The sequence below is a fragment of the Ahaetulla prasina genome, chromosome 7 (assembly GCF_028640845.1).
Source record: "Ahaetulla prasina isolate Xishuangbanna chromosome 7, ASM2864084v1, whole genome shotgun sequence".
Lineage (NCBI taxonomy): Eukaryota > Metazoa > Chordata > Lepidosauria > Squamata > Colubridae > Ahaetulla > Ahaetulla prasina.
The window spans coordinates 74420421-74442754 of record NC_080545.1 but is presented as its reverse complement, the minus strand read 5'-3'; the positions used below and the strand labels follow the sequence as shown (position 1 = coordinate 74442754).

The 22334-nt window shown below is 38.1% G+C and overlaps 1 protein-coding gene across 4 annotated transcripts in view; it reads left to right on the top strand.

Annotated features, from left to right (window-relative positions):
* The first annotated feature begins 2437 nt into the window (after positions 1–2437).
* Positions 2438–22334, top strand: part of WASHC4 (WASH complex subunit 4) — a 42889-nt gene continuing 22992 nt past the window's right edge. For 3 of the 4 annotated variants that reach the window (XM_058189568.1, XM_058189566.1, XM_058189567.1), the window contains exons 1-14: positions 2438–2580; positions 6883–7022; positions 8608–8661; positions 9039–9104; positions 9254–9299; positions 10609–10676; positions 13715–13797; positions 16013–16055; positions 16829–16932; positions 18596–18716; positions 19841–19964; positions 20057–20184; positions 21280–21440; positions 21628–21754. In XM_058189568.1, the coding sequence (XP_058045551.1) occupies positions 2520–2580; positions 6883–7022; positions 8608–8661; positions 9039–9104; positions 9254–9299; positions 10609–10676; positions 13715–13797; positions 16013–16055; positions 16829–16932; positions 18596–18716; positions 19841–19964; positions 20057–20184; positions 21280–21440; positions 21628–21754 (1326 nt within the window). In that variant the 5' untranslated portion in view covers positions 2438–2519. Of the gene's footprint in view, positions 2581–6882; positions 7023–8607; positions 8662–9038; positions 9105–9253; positions 9300–10608; positions 10677–13714; positions 13798–16012; positions 16056–16828; positions 16933–18595; positions 18717–19840; positions 19965–20056; positions 20185–21279; positions 21441–21627; positions 21755–22334 lie in introns of those variants that run through there. The other variant, XM_058189569.1, reaches the window with a different exon arrangement.

Here is a 22334-nt window from a genome sequence, read left to right as displayed (position 1 = left end):
GTTTCTACAGACAGTTGTGGTCACCATTTTGGTCTTTTTAAACCTGTTGATACTCTCCGTCCTAAAGACAACATGTGTCCCCTCTTGAGGAATTAAACTAAAGTTATTGTATTTTTACCTGGGCTACTGCAAGCTGATGCATTAAGGATGGTGGAAACTTTTCCTAACTTTTCAGCAGCTACACTATAAATTTTTTCACATTCATATATGTCATACTGGAGAAGAGGAATTTAACCTGCATATTCATGCTCAGCATCAAGTTTCACTGCTCTTCCTAAGTTAGTTATCTTGGCTTTCTTATGCTCTTTTAATATTATTTAAATTGTGTTTTTATATGCTGTGGCTCTCCATTTAGAGTCACTACTGTGAAATGGGCAAACTATGCAAATTAAGCAAAAAAATAAAAATATGATGCGGATGGTATAATAAGGGCTAAACCATAGCAGAGGGGTCCCCAACTCCCAGGCTGCGGCCCACTGGTGGGCTGTGAGCGGTTCAGAACTGGGCCGCAGAAGCGGTGGGAGAGCATGTGTGCATGTGGATCCCCACTTGTGTGACAGTGGGCGCAAGTGTTCACCACCTGCGCAAATAGAGCTGTGCGTGAGCCCACACAGTTGCTGCTGCTTGTGTGGAACCATTTCCTCTCCTCCCCTTTCCCCCCCCCTCCCCGTCCGCAAAGCTGAAAAGGTTGGTGTTGTGCCTCGCTCGCTCCCCCCGCCGCAGCTGGGCCCCTCTTATCTCCTGCCAGACTCTGATAGTGCTGAAGAATGTCCTGGCATGCCTCCAGCCCCCAGCCCTGGCACCATGCCCGGACAAACCGAACAAACAAACCTCCCTCCGATAGCATGTGCGCCTGAAGCCAGCCATGAGCTGGGATTACCAACAGCTGGAGACGAAACAATGCAATGGATAGATCCATGCTTCCGGAGAATGGAGAGGTGAACGTCATCAAAAGGAAGGGAGGGGCAGGCCTGGATAAATGCTGAGTCATGGAGCCACACCCCATGGCCTATATAAAGGATCTGCTTTCTGGCATTCTCTGAGTCAGGCAAAGTCTAATCTGGATTGCTGAAGTCACATCTTGGATTCCTGCCTGCCCTGAGGACTCTGATAGGACTTTGGCAGAGCTGCAGAGGCACGCTTGATACGGACTTCCCCGACCCGGCCGTCAGAGGAGGAGTGGGACACGACAGTTGGGGAACTCTGCCATAGCAATCTCTTTATCTGTTTAATGCAGATGTAATCAAACTCGATTACATTGAGGGCCGCATCAGGGTTATGTTTGACCTTGGGATGGGGTAGGCATGGCCAGCTCGATGTCACTCATGTCGGGGTGCCTGTGATGGCCCGAGTGTTCTGCCAGAGAAAACTGGCTTCTGAGCTCCGTTTTGCTGGCAGAAGCACCATGGGCCAGTCCTTTGCTGTAAGGGCGGCCCGATGGGCCAGACCTAAGCACCCTGCAGGCCAGATTTGGCCCCTTGAGTTTGAAACCCCTGGTTTAAAGGATATTTTGTACAAATAGCATTTGTACAAAACAACTATCAACTATAGTACTAGGCTTATTGCTCATTGTCATTTGCACTTTCAGTCAAAATTCTGCAAAATACCTTTCCAGGCGCACTTAATCTAATCCATTTATAACTTTTGCATTCATTCTTGTTAAGAGCAACAAGAGCATAATTCTTCCAGTCATCAGGCACAAAGGCAGTTTTATATATGTGAAAACTCCATTTCGTAAGCATTCATTCATATTTTAGCACTTTTTCAGAACCAGCATTACCATTTTTCAACATTTGCACAGCTTCATTTTTTTCTTGGCTACTAACATTTTAAGCACATGTTCCATTTACTGTCTTTGACATTTCACTTTCCCTGCCAAACAAATCATGTGTAGTCAACTGTATCAAACATTTATTTGGTAAAAGTTTGATAACTCAAAGAGGGAAATCACCATTATTATTAAGATCTAGTCAAGGTTTGGCTTTTCTTATCTTTCTCCAGTATTACATCGTTTGCCAAGCTAGTATAGGATATAATAGCTGAGAATTGTGAATTGTTGCTTAATTCAGCAGGAGGGGATTGGCCTCATCTTACATCAGGCACACATTCTGTATTATAACTTGACCCTATTTATACGGAACTGCATATTTTAGACACGGTTGACTATTAATAACAAGAACCGTAACTTTTTCCTTGAGACCTAAGACGAAAGTCACAAGATAATCGAAAGTCACTATTTGTATGTAAAAACTGTGTATTGAGCAATACCGCCCTCTACCCGCCATGTTAAGTAATCACAGCCACTCTTCTTACGGATTATCGACTCCTCATCCGCCAGGAGCCGCTATCGAACGCGCACCACGCATTCTCCGTCCAGCCTCCTTTCAGCCCCCTTCTATACCTGAGAACTACATTGCCCAATAGGCTTTGCGGGCGTGGCAGGAAATCCCGTGTTTTGTAGTAGGAGCGGTGCTCCTGCCGCTGCTGCCGCCGCCGCCACCGTTGGATGTGGGTCCGTCATGGCGCTGGAGACCCTCTCGCCGGATTGGGAATTCGACCGCGTTGACGACGGCTCTCAGAGTAAGAGGTGGGGTGGGGAAGGCCTGCAATGGGAACCTTGGCTCCGAATCCGGCCAAACCAAAGGAGAGATTTGCGGAGGGGCGCCTGCAATGGGGCTCCGGCTCTTGGGAGAATGGCCAAGCCCTCTTCGCCGAAAGGTTCCCCCCCCACCCCGCGTCCCGGCGGAATGAATGGGTTTTTCCTTCGGGATGAATTTTAACTCTTTCCTCCCGGGTTGAAGGAAGGACCTTAGCTTGTGCCCAGCGCTTGTCCGTAGGCTGCTGCGGTTGAGGGGGGGCGGGGGGCAAAAGGACGTACTTTCGTCCATCCGTTGCTCCCCAGTCAAGGTGGCTGGGGGTTAAAAGGAGAGTTCGGGTCTCCCTTGCACAAAGTTCACACTCTGCTTTGCCTAAAGATGGGGTGGGTGGGGAGAAACCCTCTGCCAAATCCCCAGATATGCAACAGACACACACACAGGACTTCTTGTCCGAAGCAGGAAAGTTTGTGATTCAAAAGTTGTTCTGAAATCTTATTCCTCTTTCCAGTGAATTACGGAATATTAACACACCCTTGCCGTTTGTGTTACTCAGCCCTTGCGTTTCTACCATATTGTAAGGGTAAACGCACACATACTGAAATAAATCGTTTTAGGGCTTTTTTGAAATTGAAACGCAGACCCTAGATGATCATTAACATGTTTGAGGGCAAAATTTAAGAATGGAGAACATGACAGATATTTGTGTGCCCTGCGGAAGATTTTGGTGGTGGTTGTTTTTTTGCTAACATGGCTTCAAATGATTGACAGTTTGTAATTGATTTAAAGCACTTTTGTTCAACAGTAAACTATGGTATTTTTTATGCGGATTAGTTAATCTGGAGGAGAGGACCAATAACTGCATCTACTTAACTAAGAGTGCTCAAGTTTGAAAGACCTAAGATAATAATTACTGAGAATCCGGAATATAAGGAATGGGTTAGACCTAGTTTAATCTGGATTAAAACTGGAGTATAATTTGTGCCTCTCGTATATAGATCAATATTATAGTGAATAGGATTGAGATTTTCTTCATTTCTACTGCATTTTTATAAATGAGGTTAGAAGTCTAATGTGTTTTAGTGGTTAGTGTGTGATGACGTATGAGATGAAGTTTACTCAGATGAATACTGAGTAAAAGATCTTCACTGCATATTTCATTAATTTTGAGTTAATTTTGTGTAACAATAATGTAACAGGATATAATGTCTATTGTAATCCAGGCAGTTATCAATTTATGACTACAATTGAGCCCAAAATTTCTGTTGCTAAGTGAAATATTTGTTAAAGTGAGTTTTGCCCCTTCTTGCCACAGTTGTTAAGTGAATCACTACAGTTGTTAAGTTAGTATCATGGTTGTTAAATGAATCTGGCTTCCTCATTGATTTTGCTTGTCAGAAGGTCGCAAAAGGTGATCATGTGACCCCTGGACACTGCAGCTGTCATAAATATGAGTCAGTTGCTAAGCATCTGAATTTTGATCATATGACCCTGGGAATGCTACAGTGTTCATAAGTGTGAAAAACGGTTTTAGCTCACTTTCAGTGCTGATGTAATTTTGAATGGTCACTAAATGAACTGTTGTAAGTGGAGGACTACCTATGTAAGTTATAAGAACTAAATGTTACAGATTTCTGCTGCTATTTATTTTATTTATTTATTTATTTATTTATTTATTTATTCGAATTTATATACCGCCCTATCTCCCGAAGGACTCAGGGCGGTTCACAGGCAGATAAAAACATATATATACAGATTAAAAAACCATTAAGAAACTTATTCAAAAAGCCAGATTATTAAAATAGTATAAATATTAAGACCAATTAAAACCCCTATAAAATTTAAAAATTTAAAAAACTAGTCCAGTCCCGCGCAGATAAATAAGTATGTTTTAAGCTCGCGACGAAAGGTTCGGAGGTCTGGAAGTTGACGGAGTCCTGGGGGGAGTTCGTTCCAGAGGGTGGGAGCCCCCACAGAGAAGGCCCTTCCCCTGGGCGTCGCCAGATGACACTGCCTAGCTGACGGCACCCTGAGGAGTCCCTCTCTGTGAGAGCACGGGCGGTGAGAGGTATTTGGTAGCAGTAGGCGGTCCCGTAAGTAGCCCGGCCCTATGCCATGGGCGCTTTAAAGATGGTTACCAAAACCTTGAAGCGCACCGGAAGGCCACAGGTAGCCAGTGCAGTCTGCGCAGGATAGATGTCATCACGGGAGCCACGAGGGCTCCCTCTATAACCAGCGCAGCTGCATTCTGAACTAACTGCAGTCTCCGGATGCCCTTCAAGGGAGCCCCATGTAGAGAGCATTGCAATAATCCAGGCGAGGCGTCACGAGGCGTGAGTGACTGTGCACAGGGCATCCCGGTCTAGAAAGGCGCAACTGGCGCACCAGGCGAACCTGGTAAAAGCTCTCCTGGAGCGGCCGTCAAATGATCTTCAAAGACAGCCGTTCATCCAGGAGGGCGCCCAAGTTGCGCACCCTCTCCATCGGGGCCAGTGACTCGCCCCGACAGTCAGCCGTGGACTCAGCTGACTGTACCGGGATGCCGCATCCACAGCCACTCTGTCTTGGAGGATTGAGCTTGAGCCTGTTTCTCCCCATCCAGACCCGTACGGCCTCCAAACACCGGGACAGCACTTCGATGGCTTCGTTGGGGTGGCCCGGTGTGGAAAAGTACAGCTGGGTGTCATCAGCGTACAGCTGGTACCTCATACCGAAGCCACTGATGATCTCACCCAGCGGCTTCATGTAGATGTTGAACAGAAGGGGCGAGAGGATCGACCCCTGCGGCACCCCACAAGTGAGGCGCCTCGGAGCCGACCTCTGCCCCCCTGTCAGCACCGTCTGCGACCGATCGGAGAGATAGGAGGAGAACCACCGATGAACGGTGCCTCCCACTCCCAATCCCCCCAACCGGCGCAGCAGGATACCTGCTATGATGGTAGAATGTTTTTTTCTGTAAAAGCCCTTCCCTCTTCCCAGTTGAGATTATGTTTTCTTCTCTCTTCAACAGCAATTTCCCTGCTGATAATACTTTACTTCCTCTTTGCTTTCTGTTGGTTTCCGATTCACTTGATTGTTCCAAATAGTTTATTTTATTTTTGTGTTGCTTTTTTGGCAATTGGCAGATATTCTTCAAATTTTACACATACTTTTTGGATAGAGACTTTATTCTTCCAGCTGTGCTCTGCTTTAAGTGAACTATGAAGTCATGCTGAAGTTGTTAAGAGGCTTGGTGTATGCATCTCTCTCCTTAATTTGCAGAATTTGGAATTTGACAGTCTGTTTCATTTATATTTTGGAACTTTTTTACAGACGTGCATGAACTGTTACGATATGAATATTAATTGGAATATATATCATTTTTGGAGATATTCTGCACACTTCCACATGTTTTTAATTATCATGCATAAAATACATATTTTGTCACTTATGAAATATTTAATTGCAAAACTATCTTATCAAATATATTGCATAATAGTTACCCAGAAAATTTCATAATACAATGAATTTATTTGAGTAGTTTTGCCTTTGCATTGACATTTGGTTATAAATTGCTTTGTCAATATTAGAACATAATCTCTAACTCACTTGTATATTGTTGCTGAAATCATAAAGCAACTGAGTCTTTTAAAATTCAGTCTCTTTGGTTGTAGATACTAAAAGGAATTTAAAATGCTTTATTGTAAGCAACCATGTTTAGTAGTGTATAAAAAGAAAAACAGCTTCTTGTTTTGCCTGTTGTAATTCCAGTTCCTTGGTTAAACATTTAAATAAAGAATGTTTATTTGTACTAATACGAAACCGCAACATGCATACCCTCTTACACGTTAATAATGAAATTTATAGTTCATTTATCCCTAGCCTGGTACCCTACAGTTGGTTGGAATATCACTGTAAAACTTACAAAATAATGTAACTCATCCATGTAGAGCTTGTGCTGTAAGGAAACTTCACTGGCTCTTTAGTGTTTGAAATCTGTTTCATAAATCTTCCTGCAATAAATTCCATTATCAAAATAGCAGAATGACTGACTTGAGGTGAAATGTTATTTTTTTCCTACAAACAATAATTAAAATTATTATTATATAGCCTTATAATAGATTGTTTAATAATATTAGAATAACAGATTGGGAGCAAAAAACCTCTGTGAAGAAGATGGAAGAGGGTACTTCGAGTGATTTTTTTAAAAAAGTAAATAAGTAATTGTTTGAATTTAGGTAATTTTTGTGATTCCAAGCTTAATCAGCATATTTCCAAATACGATAATGAAAATGCTGTTTACTCATAGAAATCCACGCTGAAGTGCAGTTAAAGAACTATGGGAAATTCCTTGACGCATATACTTCCCAGCTGAAGAGAATTGAAGATGCATTGGATGATTCCATTGGAGATGTTTGGGACTTCAATCTTGACCCCATTGCATTAAATGTATGTGTATGCCTTATGTGCCTATGCCATTTTACTCAAGCCTCTTACTATTCAATTACATACTATACTTGCACAGAATTTTATAAGACAACCAGACATTCAGAACAACTTTCCCCAGCCTATTGCTTTTTATGTGGGACTTTCCCTCCAGTTCCATTCTGGGTTCATGTTGAAAAGTCTGTTGATTAATCTAACATCACTGAAGAGGGAATACCTGCATACTGTCTTTTGAATAATTACATTGAGAGCCATCTGTCTAGAACCACCTTCTGTTGAATAATTAATATTTAACTGCCGCCATGCACTTCGTTATAGGCTACTTTGGCTTCAGGCCATCATTAGAAGCATTTGCAATTTCCCCCAAGTTGGTTAGTGTATTTGTTTATATTTAATTAGTTCAACTATTCATTTGTTATGCATGTACTGAAATATTCTAGTTGGGGGGAAAAATCCTTTATATACAGTATGTATGTGTACATTTTTCCATGCCTCTGATAAGATAGCATTTTAACTCATTAAATAAGCTTCTAGAACAGGGGTGTCAAATTTGATTTCATTGAGGGCTGCATCAGGGTTGTGTTTGACCTCTTGGGGCCTGGGTAGTCATAGCCAGCTTGACATCACTTGTGTCAAGGGCGCCTGTAGTGGCCCAAGCCCTTTGCCAGTGAAAATGGACTCCTGAGCTCTGTTTTCAGCTGCAAGAGCCTCCTGCAACCCTCTGCCAGCAAAAACGGAGCTCGGAGGGCCTGTCTTCCCGAGCTCCGTTTTTGCTGGAAGAGCACCATGGGCCAGTCCTTTTGTTGTGTCTGCGCCCCCCCGAGCTGGGCCCCCTGCCAGAAAGCGACTTGGAAAGTGATGGGGTAGGGCCATCAGGACTTACCTCGGGAGCACCGGCTTCCCTGGCTCAGCTCCAGGAGCCAGCAGGCCAGGTGGAAGAGATAACGAGGCCTCCATCCCCTGACACTTCCCCCCCCAGGCCACACCTCTGATGGCAATCAGGCCTGGCTGGACCCTAGGTTTCATAGGCAGGAGAGGCGGGAACAACAGAAGCAGGGGTGGGGCAAAGCAGCCTAGGAAGTGCTGAGTCATGGAGCCACACCCCACAGGATATAAAAGCAGCGAGGGCTGCTATGCCTCTTCATAGCAGGCAAATCAACTGCTTGACTAGAGCTGAAGTACTGTTTGTTGACTCATCGGCATTAGTTTGCTGCCAGAGCTGATAGTGCCGGCTAATTAAGCCATTGCGCGGCCAGATCTAAATACCCCGTGGCTGGATCCAGCCCCTGGCCCTTGAGTTCTAGAAGTAAGGTATAATATTTCCACCCCATTCCAATATTTATATTTCAAGTTTTTGACTATTGCTATTTTGCTTGTGACAACCATCATCTGTTTAATAATTTTGGGATGAAATTTTTAAAGGATCTCTTGGCTCTCCGGTATGGTACTTGTTTCCTCCGAGTATAGTACACGGTTTGTCCTATGTAATTGCAGTTTGGGTTAAGCTTCCTATTTCATTTAGCTAAAACAATCATGTTGCAAATCTCTGATTTTCCCTTAAACCATTCGTGTTTTTGCTTAATTTTAGCTTTTGCCTTATGAACAGTCTTCCTTACTTGAACTCATAAAGACAGAAAACAAGGTATGTTGCTTATTGTCAAAAACATATTACAAACATATCACAGTTTCTTTTTGTGCTTTACAAAATATATCTTTTGTTTATAAGTTTTAAATCATTTTATCTTGCCTTTCACTAGAAATATTTCCAGAGCTGCTTGTCAAAAATCAGTAATAGGATATTCTCTGCTCCCAGGTTTATAATCTAAAAGATGTGACAAGGAGATAAGGATGGGATTCATGAAGTCCCCAGCTCTTAAAGTTGAAATGTCCATCTTGAATTAAACATATTTATTTCTGTGTTAAAGTTTGTATGTGAGACAGATGGTATCATACATTCTCTCCCTTCCTTTATTCTGTTTATAAAAGTAGCCTGGGTTTTTTTCCCTCTTGTTTATCCAGGTTCTGAACAAAGTCATCACTGTATATGCTGCTCTTTGTTGTGAAATCAAAAAGTTAAAACATGAGGTAAAATCTCTCTTATCTCTTATATCATGTAGAAGCCGCTGCATACGTGTTTAATTTACATTTAATAGTTAAGATGTAATCATGCATTTCTATCAACTAAAACTATATAAACTATTGTGCAAGAAAAACAAATCTACTTTTATTCCTAGGCAGAAACGAAGTTTTATAATGGCCTCCTGTTTTATGGTGAAGGAAGTAAGTATTGTATATTAATTATGCTAATATGGGACACATTTATTCAAAAAATCTGTGTGCAGTAATAAACTTCAAATATGCTTTTGTTATTGAGAAACAGCAAACTTTCTTAAATCTTTTGCTTTGCCAATTATATAATAAGATAGGAAAAACGGAGCATAAGTTTTGGAATTCTTTCCAGCCTCATTACCAAGAGTAGCTATAGGATAGGAACAACCTACAAGTAGCACCCTTGCAAATAGAAAGGGCTTCTTTTAAGATGGATTAGTTTTACCTCTTCTGTATTTGCAAGTAAATTTATGAAGAGCAATAGTAGACCATATATCACGTCAAGTGCATTTTGAATTTTATACATAGGAACTTATTTTTAATTTAGTTTAGAACTTTGAGATTATACGGTAATACTGATGACACGTTTAAGAAATTGTTTCATTGCTGAAATATAGTTTGGATGCTTTGATAGATAAGCCATGAAATATCTCAATTTAAGCTGATCTTGTGATGAATAAAATGTTAGTGCCCAAATGGTGAGCGGATAGTATAGAAGTTACAAGTGCTTGATAGAAATTCCTGACCAGTATTGGATGTTTTCTGTTGCTGACTTTCTGTTTTCTATCCTAAGTATAATGAATATGCACAGCTTTCAGAGTTGTATTTTGTTATTAGTTCATTGATGCTTAGAAGTGTCCTTCAGTAACAGACTTTTAGTAATGGTGTGTCTGTGTCTCTTTGTGTCTGTTTATGTGTGTGTGTTTCTAATAATATAACATGAGCCACTATTATCTTAAGCAGGTAATATCTTTATGATGTTTGTTATCTTTGTCATGCCTGATTTTGAAACATGTAGTGAGATGCTGCCAAAATGAAAACAAGGCACTGTTGATTATTAGGTTCATTGGCAGGAAGCAAAGAGTGTTGAAACAACTGCACAAGTCACATTTGTTTTATCAATAGCTTCTTTTTGACTGTGATGTAGGGATTGGGAAAAAGGTTGGCAAATTCAAGCACATTTATTTGGGAAGCATCCAAGCAAATAGATCTAAAAGGCCAAATCTGTAAGGGAATAAAATCCCCCCCCCCGTTTCTTTTTGTGCATTGGGTAATTTTCGCATGGTATAGGATAATAAAGTAGAATTTAAACTTGAAAGCAGTGTGTTGTGATAAGCTTTTCATTTGAATTCCATTGGTTTTATATGATGTAATGGTATGCTTTAATGACGAGGGGGATGGGTGGGTGGGAAATGGCTACCGTATACTTGGGGGTAATTGATTGGTAATGATTGATAATTTTTCATGTTTATTTTTAAAGCTGTGGATTCCAGTAAAGTGGAAGGAGATAGTCAAATACAGATGGGAAGATTTATTTCATTTCTCCAGGTAATCTCTATAGTACTGATTTTTTTTGCAGAATTTTTTCTTTGCTAAGTGGTTGACATCTTAATTGTGCTATGGAATTTCCCCCCCCCCCCCAATGACAACAACAAAAGTGATTTAGGTAAATATCTTTGGGTGAATTGGTGGTAAGTAGAGTTGCATTGTTGTTAGCTTTCTGTTTTTCTCTTCTCTTTGTCCACCTCCCTTTACAGATTTTATAACAGACTGTGCATGCATCTATTTGTAGTATGTCTGTGGTGGATTAAAACACTCCCCATGTGCAGATGAATCTGTATGCCTTGAAAAAGAGCAACGAGACTAAGAGTTCTGCTAAGTTTGGGTTAATAAGAAAAAGACAGTGCAGGTGATAACATTAGATGGATAATCCAATGACAGGCACTCCTTATTCTCTACTTTCTGTTGGTGCCTCTAATAAAGGATTTAATGTTGTGTGCATTTCCTCCCTTGAAAATCAGAAAAAAACTATATGCAGTGTGGCAATTGACTTTTAGAAATAGTATGAAATTGTGTGTTTTGCAGAAACTGTAGCTATTTGAAGAATCACTTTTAGTTGATGCTGCAAGTATAGCCGGGAAACATCTTAAAAGAGAATGTTTTTTATGAAAACAAACAATATATTTATTAATAAGACTTGAATTTTGCTGTATGTAGTTCATAGTCATGCCTTTGCATTTGGCATAATTTCAGGACCTTGTGATTGGTTTCTGCTAAGCAACACTTAACAAAAAGAGAGTTGGTTTTTTAAAAAATTATCTGGCAGTAAAATGAGCTTGAAGTCAACTTTCTGAATTTTTTAAAATTTCAGTTGATTAGATTTTATTTGCATTTTTAATTTTAGAATTTGCAGAGAAATAAGTTCTAATTTTCTTTGTTTATTTGTCATGTACCTTATCACAAAAAGCTCAGGGCAGTTTACATTGGGATTTCCCTTTATTTTATCTTCACAACAGCAACCCTCTGAACTAGGCTGGGCTCAGAGAAAGTGACTGAATCAAATTCACCCAGTGAGTTTCCATGACTGAGGAGGGACTTGAACCGGAGGCTTCCTGCTTTAATCCAGTTTTTCCAGCACTGCAACACATTGGCAGTCTTTTAAAAGCCAATCTTTCATCTTGTTTGAAGATAAATTCAGATAATTTAAATTTTTCATCTTATTACCGTTGTTCTTTTGAACTTTCCAAAGTAAATCTGTTTCCACAGAACAGAAAATATAGATGCAGATTCATTCTTTAGGTGGAGTCGTAAATGACTATTACTCAATTTCCTGCTACAGAGCCAGTTACAGCAAATACATGGTTGCTTCTGTGCAGTTCTTAAATAACTAATGAGTTGTGCTGCTGCATGTTTTCCCTTTCAGAGATTGATCTCTGAAGAGGCTAAATAAAAAAAACAGATATGCTCCAGAGGTTTTGAGTTACAGCTTCTATGGTTTTTGTTTTTGTTTTTTTGCAATTGTTTATGGTGTTTGAAGCTGCAGGGAGTCAAAGTTCAAAACACCTGCCTAGTATCATGTTTTTCTTTGTTGAATTAAATGCAGAGAATTAAAGAATACAATAACAGTGCAGAACATAAACTGTTAAGCATTTATAGGCTATGCACTATAAACAGAAATAAGCACTGAGGTAATACTACTACTACTACTACTACTACTACTAATAATAATAATAATAATAATAATAATAATAATAATAACAGAGTTGGAAAGGACCTTGGAGGTCTTCTAGTCCAACCCCCTGCCCAGGCAGAAAACCCTACACCACTTCAGACAAATGGTTATCCAACATCTTAAAAATTTCCAGTGTTAGAGCATTCACAACTTCTGCAGGCAAGTTGTTCCACTCATTAATTTTTCTGTCTGTCAGGAAATTTCTCCTTAGTTCTAAGTTGCTTCTTTCCTTGATCAGTTCCCACCCATTGCTTCTTGTTCAACCCTCAGGTGCTTTAGAGAATAGTTTGATTCCCTCTTCTTTGTGGCAGCCCCTGAGATATTGGAACACTGCTATCATGTCTCCCCTAGTCCTTCTTTTCATTAAACTAGACATACCCAGTTCGTGCAACCGTTCTTCATATGTTTTAGCCTCTAGTCCCCTAATCATCTTTGTTGCTCTTTGCACTCTTTCTAGAGTCTGAACATCTTTTTTACATTGTGGTGACCAAAACTGAATGCAATATTCCAAGTGTGGCCTTACTAAGGCATTATAAAGTGGTATTAACACTTTACATGATCTTGATTCTATCCCTCTGTTTATGCAGTCCAGAACCTGTGTTGGCTTTTTTGGCAGCTGCTGCACACTGCTGGCTCATATCTAAATGGTTGTCCACTAGGACTCCAAGATCCCTCTCACAGTTACTACTATTGAGCAAGGTACCACATATACGGTACCTGTGCATTTTGTTTTGTTTTTTGCCTAAATGTAGAACCTTACTTTTTTCACTGTTGAATTTCATTTTGTTAGCGACCAATGTTTAAGTGTCAAGATCCTTTTGTATCTTGAGCCTATCTTCTGGAGTGTTGGCTATTCCTGCCAGCTTGGTGTCATCTGCAAATTTGATGAGTTTCCCATCTATCCCCTTGTCCAAGTCATTGATGAAGATGTTGAAGAGTATTGGGCCTAAAACAGAGCCTTGAGGTACTCCACTGCATACTTCTCTCCATGTGGATTTAGTTCCATTGAGGACTACTAAAACCAAAAGGGATTGGATACCATTCCAAACAAAATATTCAAGAAATCTCTTCTGTTTATTATGACTGTAGTTGGTTTAGCTCTTAAAATACATCCGTGTGCCAAAGTTCCTTCTTCACCATGGATATCACTGGGTCAGTTGCAATCTCTTAGCTCAGCCTACCTTATAGGATTGTTCTTGGGAGGATAAAATGAGGAAGGACTTCCTATGACTGCCACCTTGTACTCCCAGATGGAAAGGTAGGTGATTCATTCAGTGATATAGAATCGTTTGTGAGTAAAATAAGTGTATTTAGTGTATTTATTTTACTGATCAGTGCAAATTTATCATTGCAGGAGCTGTCTTGTTTTGTGACACGGTGCTATGAAGTGGTGATGAACGTAGTGCACCAGTTAGCTGCCCTTTATACCAGTAACAAGTAATTATTTGCTAGCTAAGAACAAATTATAGGTCTAGCATGTTAATCAGCTTTCTAAATTATTAGTTCATCAGGGGGAAGGGGAATGTTTTGGGTCTTGCTAATCTTTGCCCTCATAAAAAAATGTCCGATAGTCTTTCAGTGTAGCGATAGTCCTTGACTTACGACCACACTGGAACTCCAAATTCCCATTGTTAAGCAAGGTGGTTGTTTTTTTGGCTTTTTTTTATTGAAAAAGTTTTTACAAAAAAAAAAGAAGCTTTCCCCCCCCTTTCCCCTCCCCCTCCCCCCCCCCGACTTCCCGGAACAAACACAAGGTATAGTTAAAAATAAAACAAACATATGCTAAAAAATTTTCCTCCTAACTCAGTTATACTCCTGCATTTCTCATCAAATCCTAACCTCCCCCAATGCAATCAGAAATAAAACACCCTAATCTTTTAAAGGCAGACTGATATCTCTTCATCTGATACCTGTTTTGAATATAGTCAATCCATTTTTTCCATTCATTTAAGTATCTTTCTTGCATATTGTCTTTCAAAAAGGCAGAGAAAGCAAGGTGGTTGTTAAGTGAGTTTTGCCCCATTTTATGACCTTTGTTAAGCGAATCACTGCAGTTGTTAAGTTAGTAACAACGTTGTTAAGTGAATCTGGCTTCCCCATTGACTTTGCTTGTCAGGTTGCAAAAGTTGATCACATGACTCTAGGACACTGCAGTTGTCATAAGTGTCCAAATTTTCTTCACAGGACGTTAGTGTGAAAAGCAGTCATAAGTCACTTTTCTCAGTCAAGGAGTATGTACGTGTAATACTATATCTCACTGTGTTGTTATGAAAATCACGTAACGTATCAGAAACTTCCATTTTAGATTAATGCAATTTTAGGTGAAAACAAGCCAACTATGTGTGTATCTGTGTGTATATTGTGCCGATTACACACGCACAAACACATATTGTGGTTTGAAAGTGTATGTTATTTCCATTATTCATAGTTTGCTAACATGGCAAGTTGCAGATAGCAATAGCAATTAGACTTATATACTGCTTCACAGTGCTTTACAGCCCTCTCTAAGCTGTTTACAGAGTCAGCATATTGTCCCCAACAATTTGGGTCATCATTTTACCCACCTCAGAAGGGTAGAAGGCTGAGTCAACCTTGAGCCTGGTGAGATTTGAACTGCCAAATTGTAGGCAGCTAGCAGTCAGCAGAAGTAGCCTGCAGTACTGCACTCTAATCACTGCACCACTGTGGCTCAATATAATGTTTCCCTATCCTTTTTTTGTAATTGTGCCAAAGAAATGGCAACACTTGCACAAGGCAAAAGCATGCTGCGGCACATTCTCTTAAATGAGTTGTTGATCAGCCAGCTCTTATAAAATATTAAGAACATTGGCAAAATTGTTGAGATTTCTGGAAAGTTCTACAACAGTGGTTCTTTATCTGTGTGTGATCCATGGAGGATGTGATGTCATCATAGAGGATCCACAAAGGCTTGAAGAAATGTTATGATTTAAATCTCAGTTAAACCTTGAGGGTCTGTGGCCACAAAAGGTATTTAAAGAGATCCGTGGTGAAGAAAAGGTTGAGAACCACTGCTCTGTGGGATTTCCCAATCCATGTTCAGATATTGGCTGTCTTGTCAAGTAGTTTGCACTCTTCACTGTTCTAGCAATTCTTTCCTGAGTTTATCTTTTTAAGATGCTTTTTTTTTAAACAGATGAGATTAGTAATCAGTTTCTTTGTAATAAAACTTAAAATACTTTAAAACATAGAGTTGAACGAAAGACTAGTTAAGTTAAGCCAAGGCATTATTCCAATCATCATGTATAGTTAGTTGTGCCTCACCAAACTGAATGTTCTCCACTATGGATTATCAGAAGTTGCATAATTACATCACCATAGTGTTTTTGGAATCACGGTTGGTTAGCATTGTAGAAACAACGAATTAGGATTAAAAATTGCTAAGTAGCATACTTGGCTGATTGGTGATGTTTAGTTTTCTGGATGGAAACTTGAATAAATATTCCATAATTACCTGGGACATGCTAATTTGATTCTAATACTAATTGTATTAGCAGGTCTCAGTTTGCAAGAATTACCTTCCCATATAGGGTTTGCACATTGGAAGTAATTTCCAGATTTATTTAGGAATACTAAAGGCTTGGGTCTCTAAAAGGTGTCTATTAAGTAACATGAAATATGTTTTGTTTTCCAGGAATACACCTAAAGTGATAGAGACTTCAGGAGTTCATTTTCAGGTAAAGTTTTATTTTTATACTGTTTATTACAAAATTCATTTAAGTTGTTAACCTTAAGATTTGATTTAAGAATATCAAATCTTCCTTGGCAGACTTTTCTAAATATTAAAAATGATATTCTATGTGTGAGAGCTTGTTGCAAAAATCAAATCCAGAAAACACACACAGGTAACTGATTCAGCAGGATTCATTAACTTCTCTTTATATATAAAATAACACACACAATACCAAAATCAGATTTTCCAATGTGGTAATAGTTACACACAAAACACAGGCAGAGGAGAGAACAGCAGAGATGAGTTTCAGTTTCGGTCAGCAGACAGACTAGTTTGCACCTTCAGAGCTTAGAGCGTAATACAGAGCCACGCCCAGACTCCTTCCAGTTTCAGTTTCCAAGTAGTCCTCATTGGCTGACTTACTTGCTATGCCTATTCATTGGCTGACCTTGTTACCATGCCCAATTCCAGTTCATGAATATTCTGACAGTATAGTATTCTGTAATAGTTCAGAATGTCTGTTTTCTTGGGATCCCTTATTTCCCAGTAAGTTAAAAAAAATACAGTGAAGAAAGCATTCTATTCAATACGGTTACCTTCTTATACTTTACATAGTATAAATATTTATAAATATGTAGTGTAAATATTTACATCTGTAGTGTAAATATTTTTCTGGGGGATATTTTGAGTGCAATCCTATGACTGCTTATTTACAGTAAGTTCTGCTGGTTGTATACGGGATATGTTCTCAGATTAGTGATGTAATTTTTCCAACAGACTACATATGAGCATCTTGGAGAACTACTGACAGTTCTACTTACACTTGATGAGATAGTAAATAATCATGCCACCCTGAAAGATCACTGGACTATGTACAAAAGGTATGTGGGTAAATTTGCTTATTTTTTTCTATAGAAAAATAATTACTTTTATTATAGAGCATTATAGAACACCATAGAAAACAACATTAACAAGGTTGTTAACAGTATACAGTTATCTGTTCATAACAGTGGGCCATGAGTGGAAGTTCTACTGGATACTTCTAAAAGATCTTGCAGTTCCTTATTAGTAACCCAAAGGTGCTTTTTCAAAAGGCAACTAGATTTTGCTTTCCCTTTGAAGACATTTTGCTTCTCATCCAGGAGTGCTTCTTCAGTACTGACAATTCTGAAGCTTCTTGAATGAGAAGCGAAACAGCTTCAAGGAAAATCAAAGTCCAGTTGCCTTTTGAAAAATCACCTTTGGTACAACCATGATTTGGATGACTGAGAATCTCCATGAGACATTAGTAGTAGCAATTGATATTTATCATCTCTCCCTTTCTCTGTATTTAATATAATTCACATGGCCACCAAGAGTAACTCTTGACTGGGCTACAGAAATTAAAGACCAAGCATAAAACCGATGAGCCCAAAGTAATCCCCAATCACAAAAGAATGTATAATAAGCAGCAGGACTCGCTTAACCTCCAGATCCCTAGAAAAAATAGCCAAGTCTTCTAAAAAAAAATCCTAACATGATCAAGGCTTTTCTGCAGGGCTGGTAGTGCTACTGAGAAGGAACAGCTTGGGTCCCACAAGATGACACTTTTGGTGGAAGGGACCATTAAATATTACATATTTAATTAAATAGTTATTATATATTACTTATTTGATGATAAACATTTAATACTGTATTTATTTATTAAATTTTTATGCCCCACATCTCCCCTACAAGGTGACTCTTACATAGCTATTTGTACAATGACCAACCATTATGAAATATTTTTGAATTCACCCTTGCAGACACATAACCTTCTGCCATAATGTAGATAATCATCTTTTTTCCCCCCACCAAGGCTAGCCCTATGGATAAATCTGTCCTGTTGTTCCACAGGCCTGCTGCCCCATGAATGCAGTCAAACTGCAAAGCTACTTCTATAACAAAAGATTTTCTTCGTTAAAAAGAAGCAAGAAAAATGCTTGATTTAACTCTAGCCTTCTGAAAATTCTTAAAACTTAATTCTGTCCATGAAAGAGTCTTTGGATATTCTCAGTATCTAAGTCATGGTTGTCCCAAAGATGATTTTTCAGGAGGCAACTGGTGTTGGGAGTATGAAAAAATTTTCAGAAAAATTGCAGACTGCAGGAACTATTTGCGCTTCAATTTGAGATGCTGAGACTGAGAATGAGATGTTGAGACTTATTCCCAACAGCCTGCGCCAGTCTTCAATTGTGAAAGGATACAGGGGAGAAAACATCCTGCAGACAAGAAGGCTCCACACCCATTTGCACTACTCAGGTGACCCTGAGGACATAGATAAACCTCCAAGTGGCCTCAGCGACTCTCTAAAAGTATGCAAATGATCAGCTGTCTGCAAGGAATATAAATCTTTCCATTTCCCACCATCCAGTCAGAGCAGAAAAAGCTGCTTGGATGAGAAGCAAAACGTCTTCAAAGATAAAACAAGAAAGTCCAGTTGCCTCCTGAAAAAACATCTTTGGGATGTCCATAAAAGACTCCATGAAAGAATATTCCTTTATTTTTTTTCTTTTCTTTAACCAGGCTATTAAAATCTGTCCACCACAATCCTCCTAAATTTGGAATCCAAGAAGATAAACTGAAACCATTTGAAAAATTGTTGTTAAAATTAGAAAGTCAGCTATTGGATGGCATGATATTCCAGGTAATATGATTAATACTGTCTAATTTCCTATATAGAGTGTAAATGTGGCCTGTATAATCTATACTAGTATAAAATTGTGCAATTGCCAAATGTTTTGATGATTTTAATTTGTATGCTTCTATTTCTTTTTTTGAATTTTATATTTAATGTTCTGACATATTAGGTGTCAAAATATTAGGCCCCCCCAGAAATTAGTTTGTCGGTGGTAAGATTTCTGGATCTTTTGTTCAGAAAGTTTTTGTTTCCACTTGTTTTTAAAAAAATCCTTCACTTTCAAGAGGAGAGTATTAGAGTTCAATCCTGACAGGGCTCAAGGTTGACTCAGCCTTCCATCTTTCCATGGTTGGTAAAATGAGGACCCAGATTGTTTGGGGCAATATGCTGACTCTGAAATAGGCCAATTCTCCACAGCCAACTTGCCACAGCCAACTCACTGAGGTTGCCATGGCTAACTCACCACTGGACAACACAACAATTCAGTTTAATTATTTAAAATAATTAAAACATTATTTTATTTTTTGTCATTCACATTTCATTTTGTCTCTCCTTTAGCACCCTTTCTTTAATAATTCCATTCCACCATTTCTTCACTATTAGTGTAATTGTTGTCTTGTGGTGAGTTGTCCCGTGGCGAGGTGGCCATGAGTTGACTGCAGTAAATTGGCCATGGTGAGTTGTCCTAGATCCTGCTGACTCTGAAAACTGCCCAGAGTGTGCTGTAAAGCATTATGGGGTGGTATATAAGTCTAAGTGCTATTGCTATTGCTATTGGCAACCACAAATTAAAAGAGTGATTGAATATCATATTGACTACAGTCATTTCTGGCTGCTTTTACTCACTTCTAGTAAGAAGGAAGCAAAGTAAAAATAAATGGGCTGTGGGTCCCATATATACTGCTGGTTTCAGTCCATAAATGTATACACTGAATTTAACAAAAATAAAAAATGGAGATGGTCAACCAACAATCCGTATGAATAAATGTTAATTCTCTTAAATTTCCAATAAAACATTTATTTTAATAGAACACAGTAAGAATAACATGCTGTGATTTGTTTTTAATGTAGTTTTGAATATGATATCATTAATACTTATACTGAAAGCTGCTTTTATTTCTCTTATTCAGGCTTGTATAGAACAGCAATTCGACTGTCTCAATGGAGGTGTGTCAGTTTCAAAGAACAGCATATTTGCTGAAGAGTTTGCACATAGTATTCGCACAATTTTTGCAAATGTTGAAGCTAAACTCGGTAATATAGAACAGAACTTTTTAATATTAATATTAAAATTCTATATTTTTGGGTATATTTCAAAAACTAATTTTCGTGCCTGTTTCTTTAAGGTGAACCTTCTGAAATTGACCAGAGAGATAAGTATGTTGGAATTTGTGGTCTCTTTGTACTACATTTTCAGATTTTTCGAACTGTAGATAAGAAATTTTACAAATTGTTACTGGACATTTGCAAAAAGGTGAATATTTTACTGCTTGTAACTTTTATTCAAAATTAGAATTTGATAACCAACATAAAATTAGATAAGATGCTTGTGAATGACATTGCAATAAATAACAATTGGAATTAAATCATATTCAATCATATTCAATCTTTTTGATAATTCCAGCAAGTAGTGTCACTGCTTTTTACTTAGAATGAAAGTTTGATTTAATGGACCTCAGTACAAAAGGCTTTGCATACAACAGTTCAAATCTCTGTAAAAATTTACATCATTTTATCAAACAGTAGGTGCAATATCATAGTGCAAATGAAATACCATTTCATAAACGATAAAGATTAGCACTGTGGTGTTACTTTTTTATTGAACTGCTTTCATAAATAATAGATACCCTTCCCTCAAATTGTCTATAAGAACTTTCCTCAAATTGTCTATAAGATACCCTTCCCTCAATAACTTGAAAATTTGCATAAGAGATTTGCAAAACAAATTTTATATCCACCCACAGTTAAAAAAACTGCAAAATCGTATTTTCAGATCTATAGTACTTAGAATGTTTGGTAAAGGATGAAGTGCATTTTTTGGTATAATGCCATTGTGTAGAATGGCTAGTAGTTTGACAATAAGTGTTATCAAGTTAATAGTTTAATCATAACTGTACAACAAATAATAATGAGAGCTATTATTTATTCATGTATGGCTTAGCCCTCCTTCACAAAAGTATCTGGACATATAAATAGTCTTAGTATGGGATGTTATCAAATCTCCTTTTCATCTATCTCACTAAAAATGCCTAATGTTTCCATGTCCATGTTTCTTCTGCAAATATTGCATAGGCTCAAGACTATTTTTAAATGCTGAGGAAATAACTTTGGGGAATGAAGTGGTGTTGTATATAATATGAGACCGAGATCAGACCTATTTTTTTTATGTCTTGGAATGCTTAGCAGAACAATGCAAGTAAAATTAGAACATTTTTATAATTGTAAAATTTGTGTAGTAAAAGAATGGTTCATTAAGGTTCTTGGAATACATTTGTTATGAAAATCTATTATCTACTCTAAAATATTTTTTTCTCTCTCTCTCACTTAAAATTTTCTGCTAACACTATAGGTGCCAGCTATCACGCTAACAGCTAATGTCATTTGGTTTGCTGACAACTTTTTGATTCAGAAGATGCCAGCTGTTGCCAAGCTTCTGGACAGAAAAAGTTTTCATGCAATTAAATTACAGAGAGAAAGTTTTTTACAGCAAAAGGCTCAGTTGCTTACAAAGTAAGTTTGTGGAGTAAACACTTATTTTTTTCTTCCCTACAAATTTCTGTTTTGTCCTAGTAGGTTTGGCACTTGATAACAAGCCATTGTTTCTGAATTCAGACACCATTTCAAAATCAGTGTTTAGCTTTTGAAATCTTAGTATGTATCAAAATGTTTAAGAAAGTATTATTTATTTTCTTTTTAGAGAGATGCAAACTTACTATGTATTTGTGAGCTCCTGGATGATGAAAATGGAATCTCTTTTGTCAAGGGAACAAAGGATGGATAAGTTTGCTGAAGACCTCAGTAATAGATGTAATGTTTTTATACAGGTGTGTATATGCTTAGTTTCAAAAAACAGTAAGAAAATACTGTACATTCAGTGTACAATCGGATCCATATTATACAATCCCCCATTCTTATGAACCAGTTGGTTAGGAGTTATGAATGAATAGATTTTATTGCATTCATTGACTAATAAAAATACATTATTACAAATAAAATTATAAATCTCAAATAAGAAAAAATAACTTCCATAAAATGAGCACAGATAAAACTATATGATGATGTTATTAAGACACTGGAAAAAAGAACAGAAGAGAGAATACTTACTTAGTGTTCAAAGCAAAAAACCCCAACAAACCTGATCAATTAACTTGATAAAATAATATATTTGTAAATAAGTAAGTTACCTTAAGAAATACAATGTGTAGGCACCAAAATATGTTTTATTAATCACTATTTTAATATATTACTAAAATTTTAAAATTTGAAGCATTAATTGAAACCCATTGATACGTTATTTAAAATTTAAAAATATGACCATAAAACAATGTTATCATTAATTCAAAACAATATTATTGTTGATTCAAAATTGGACTCTAATCTTTAATTAATGCAAATTATGTGGAA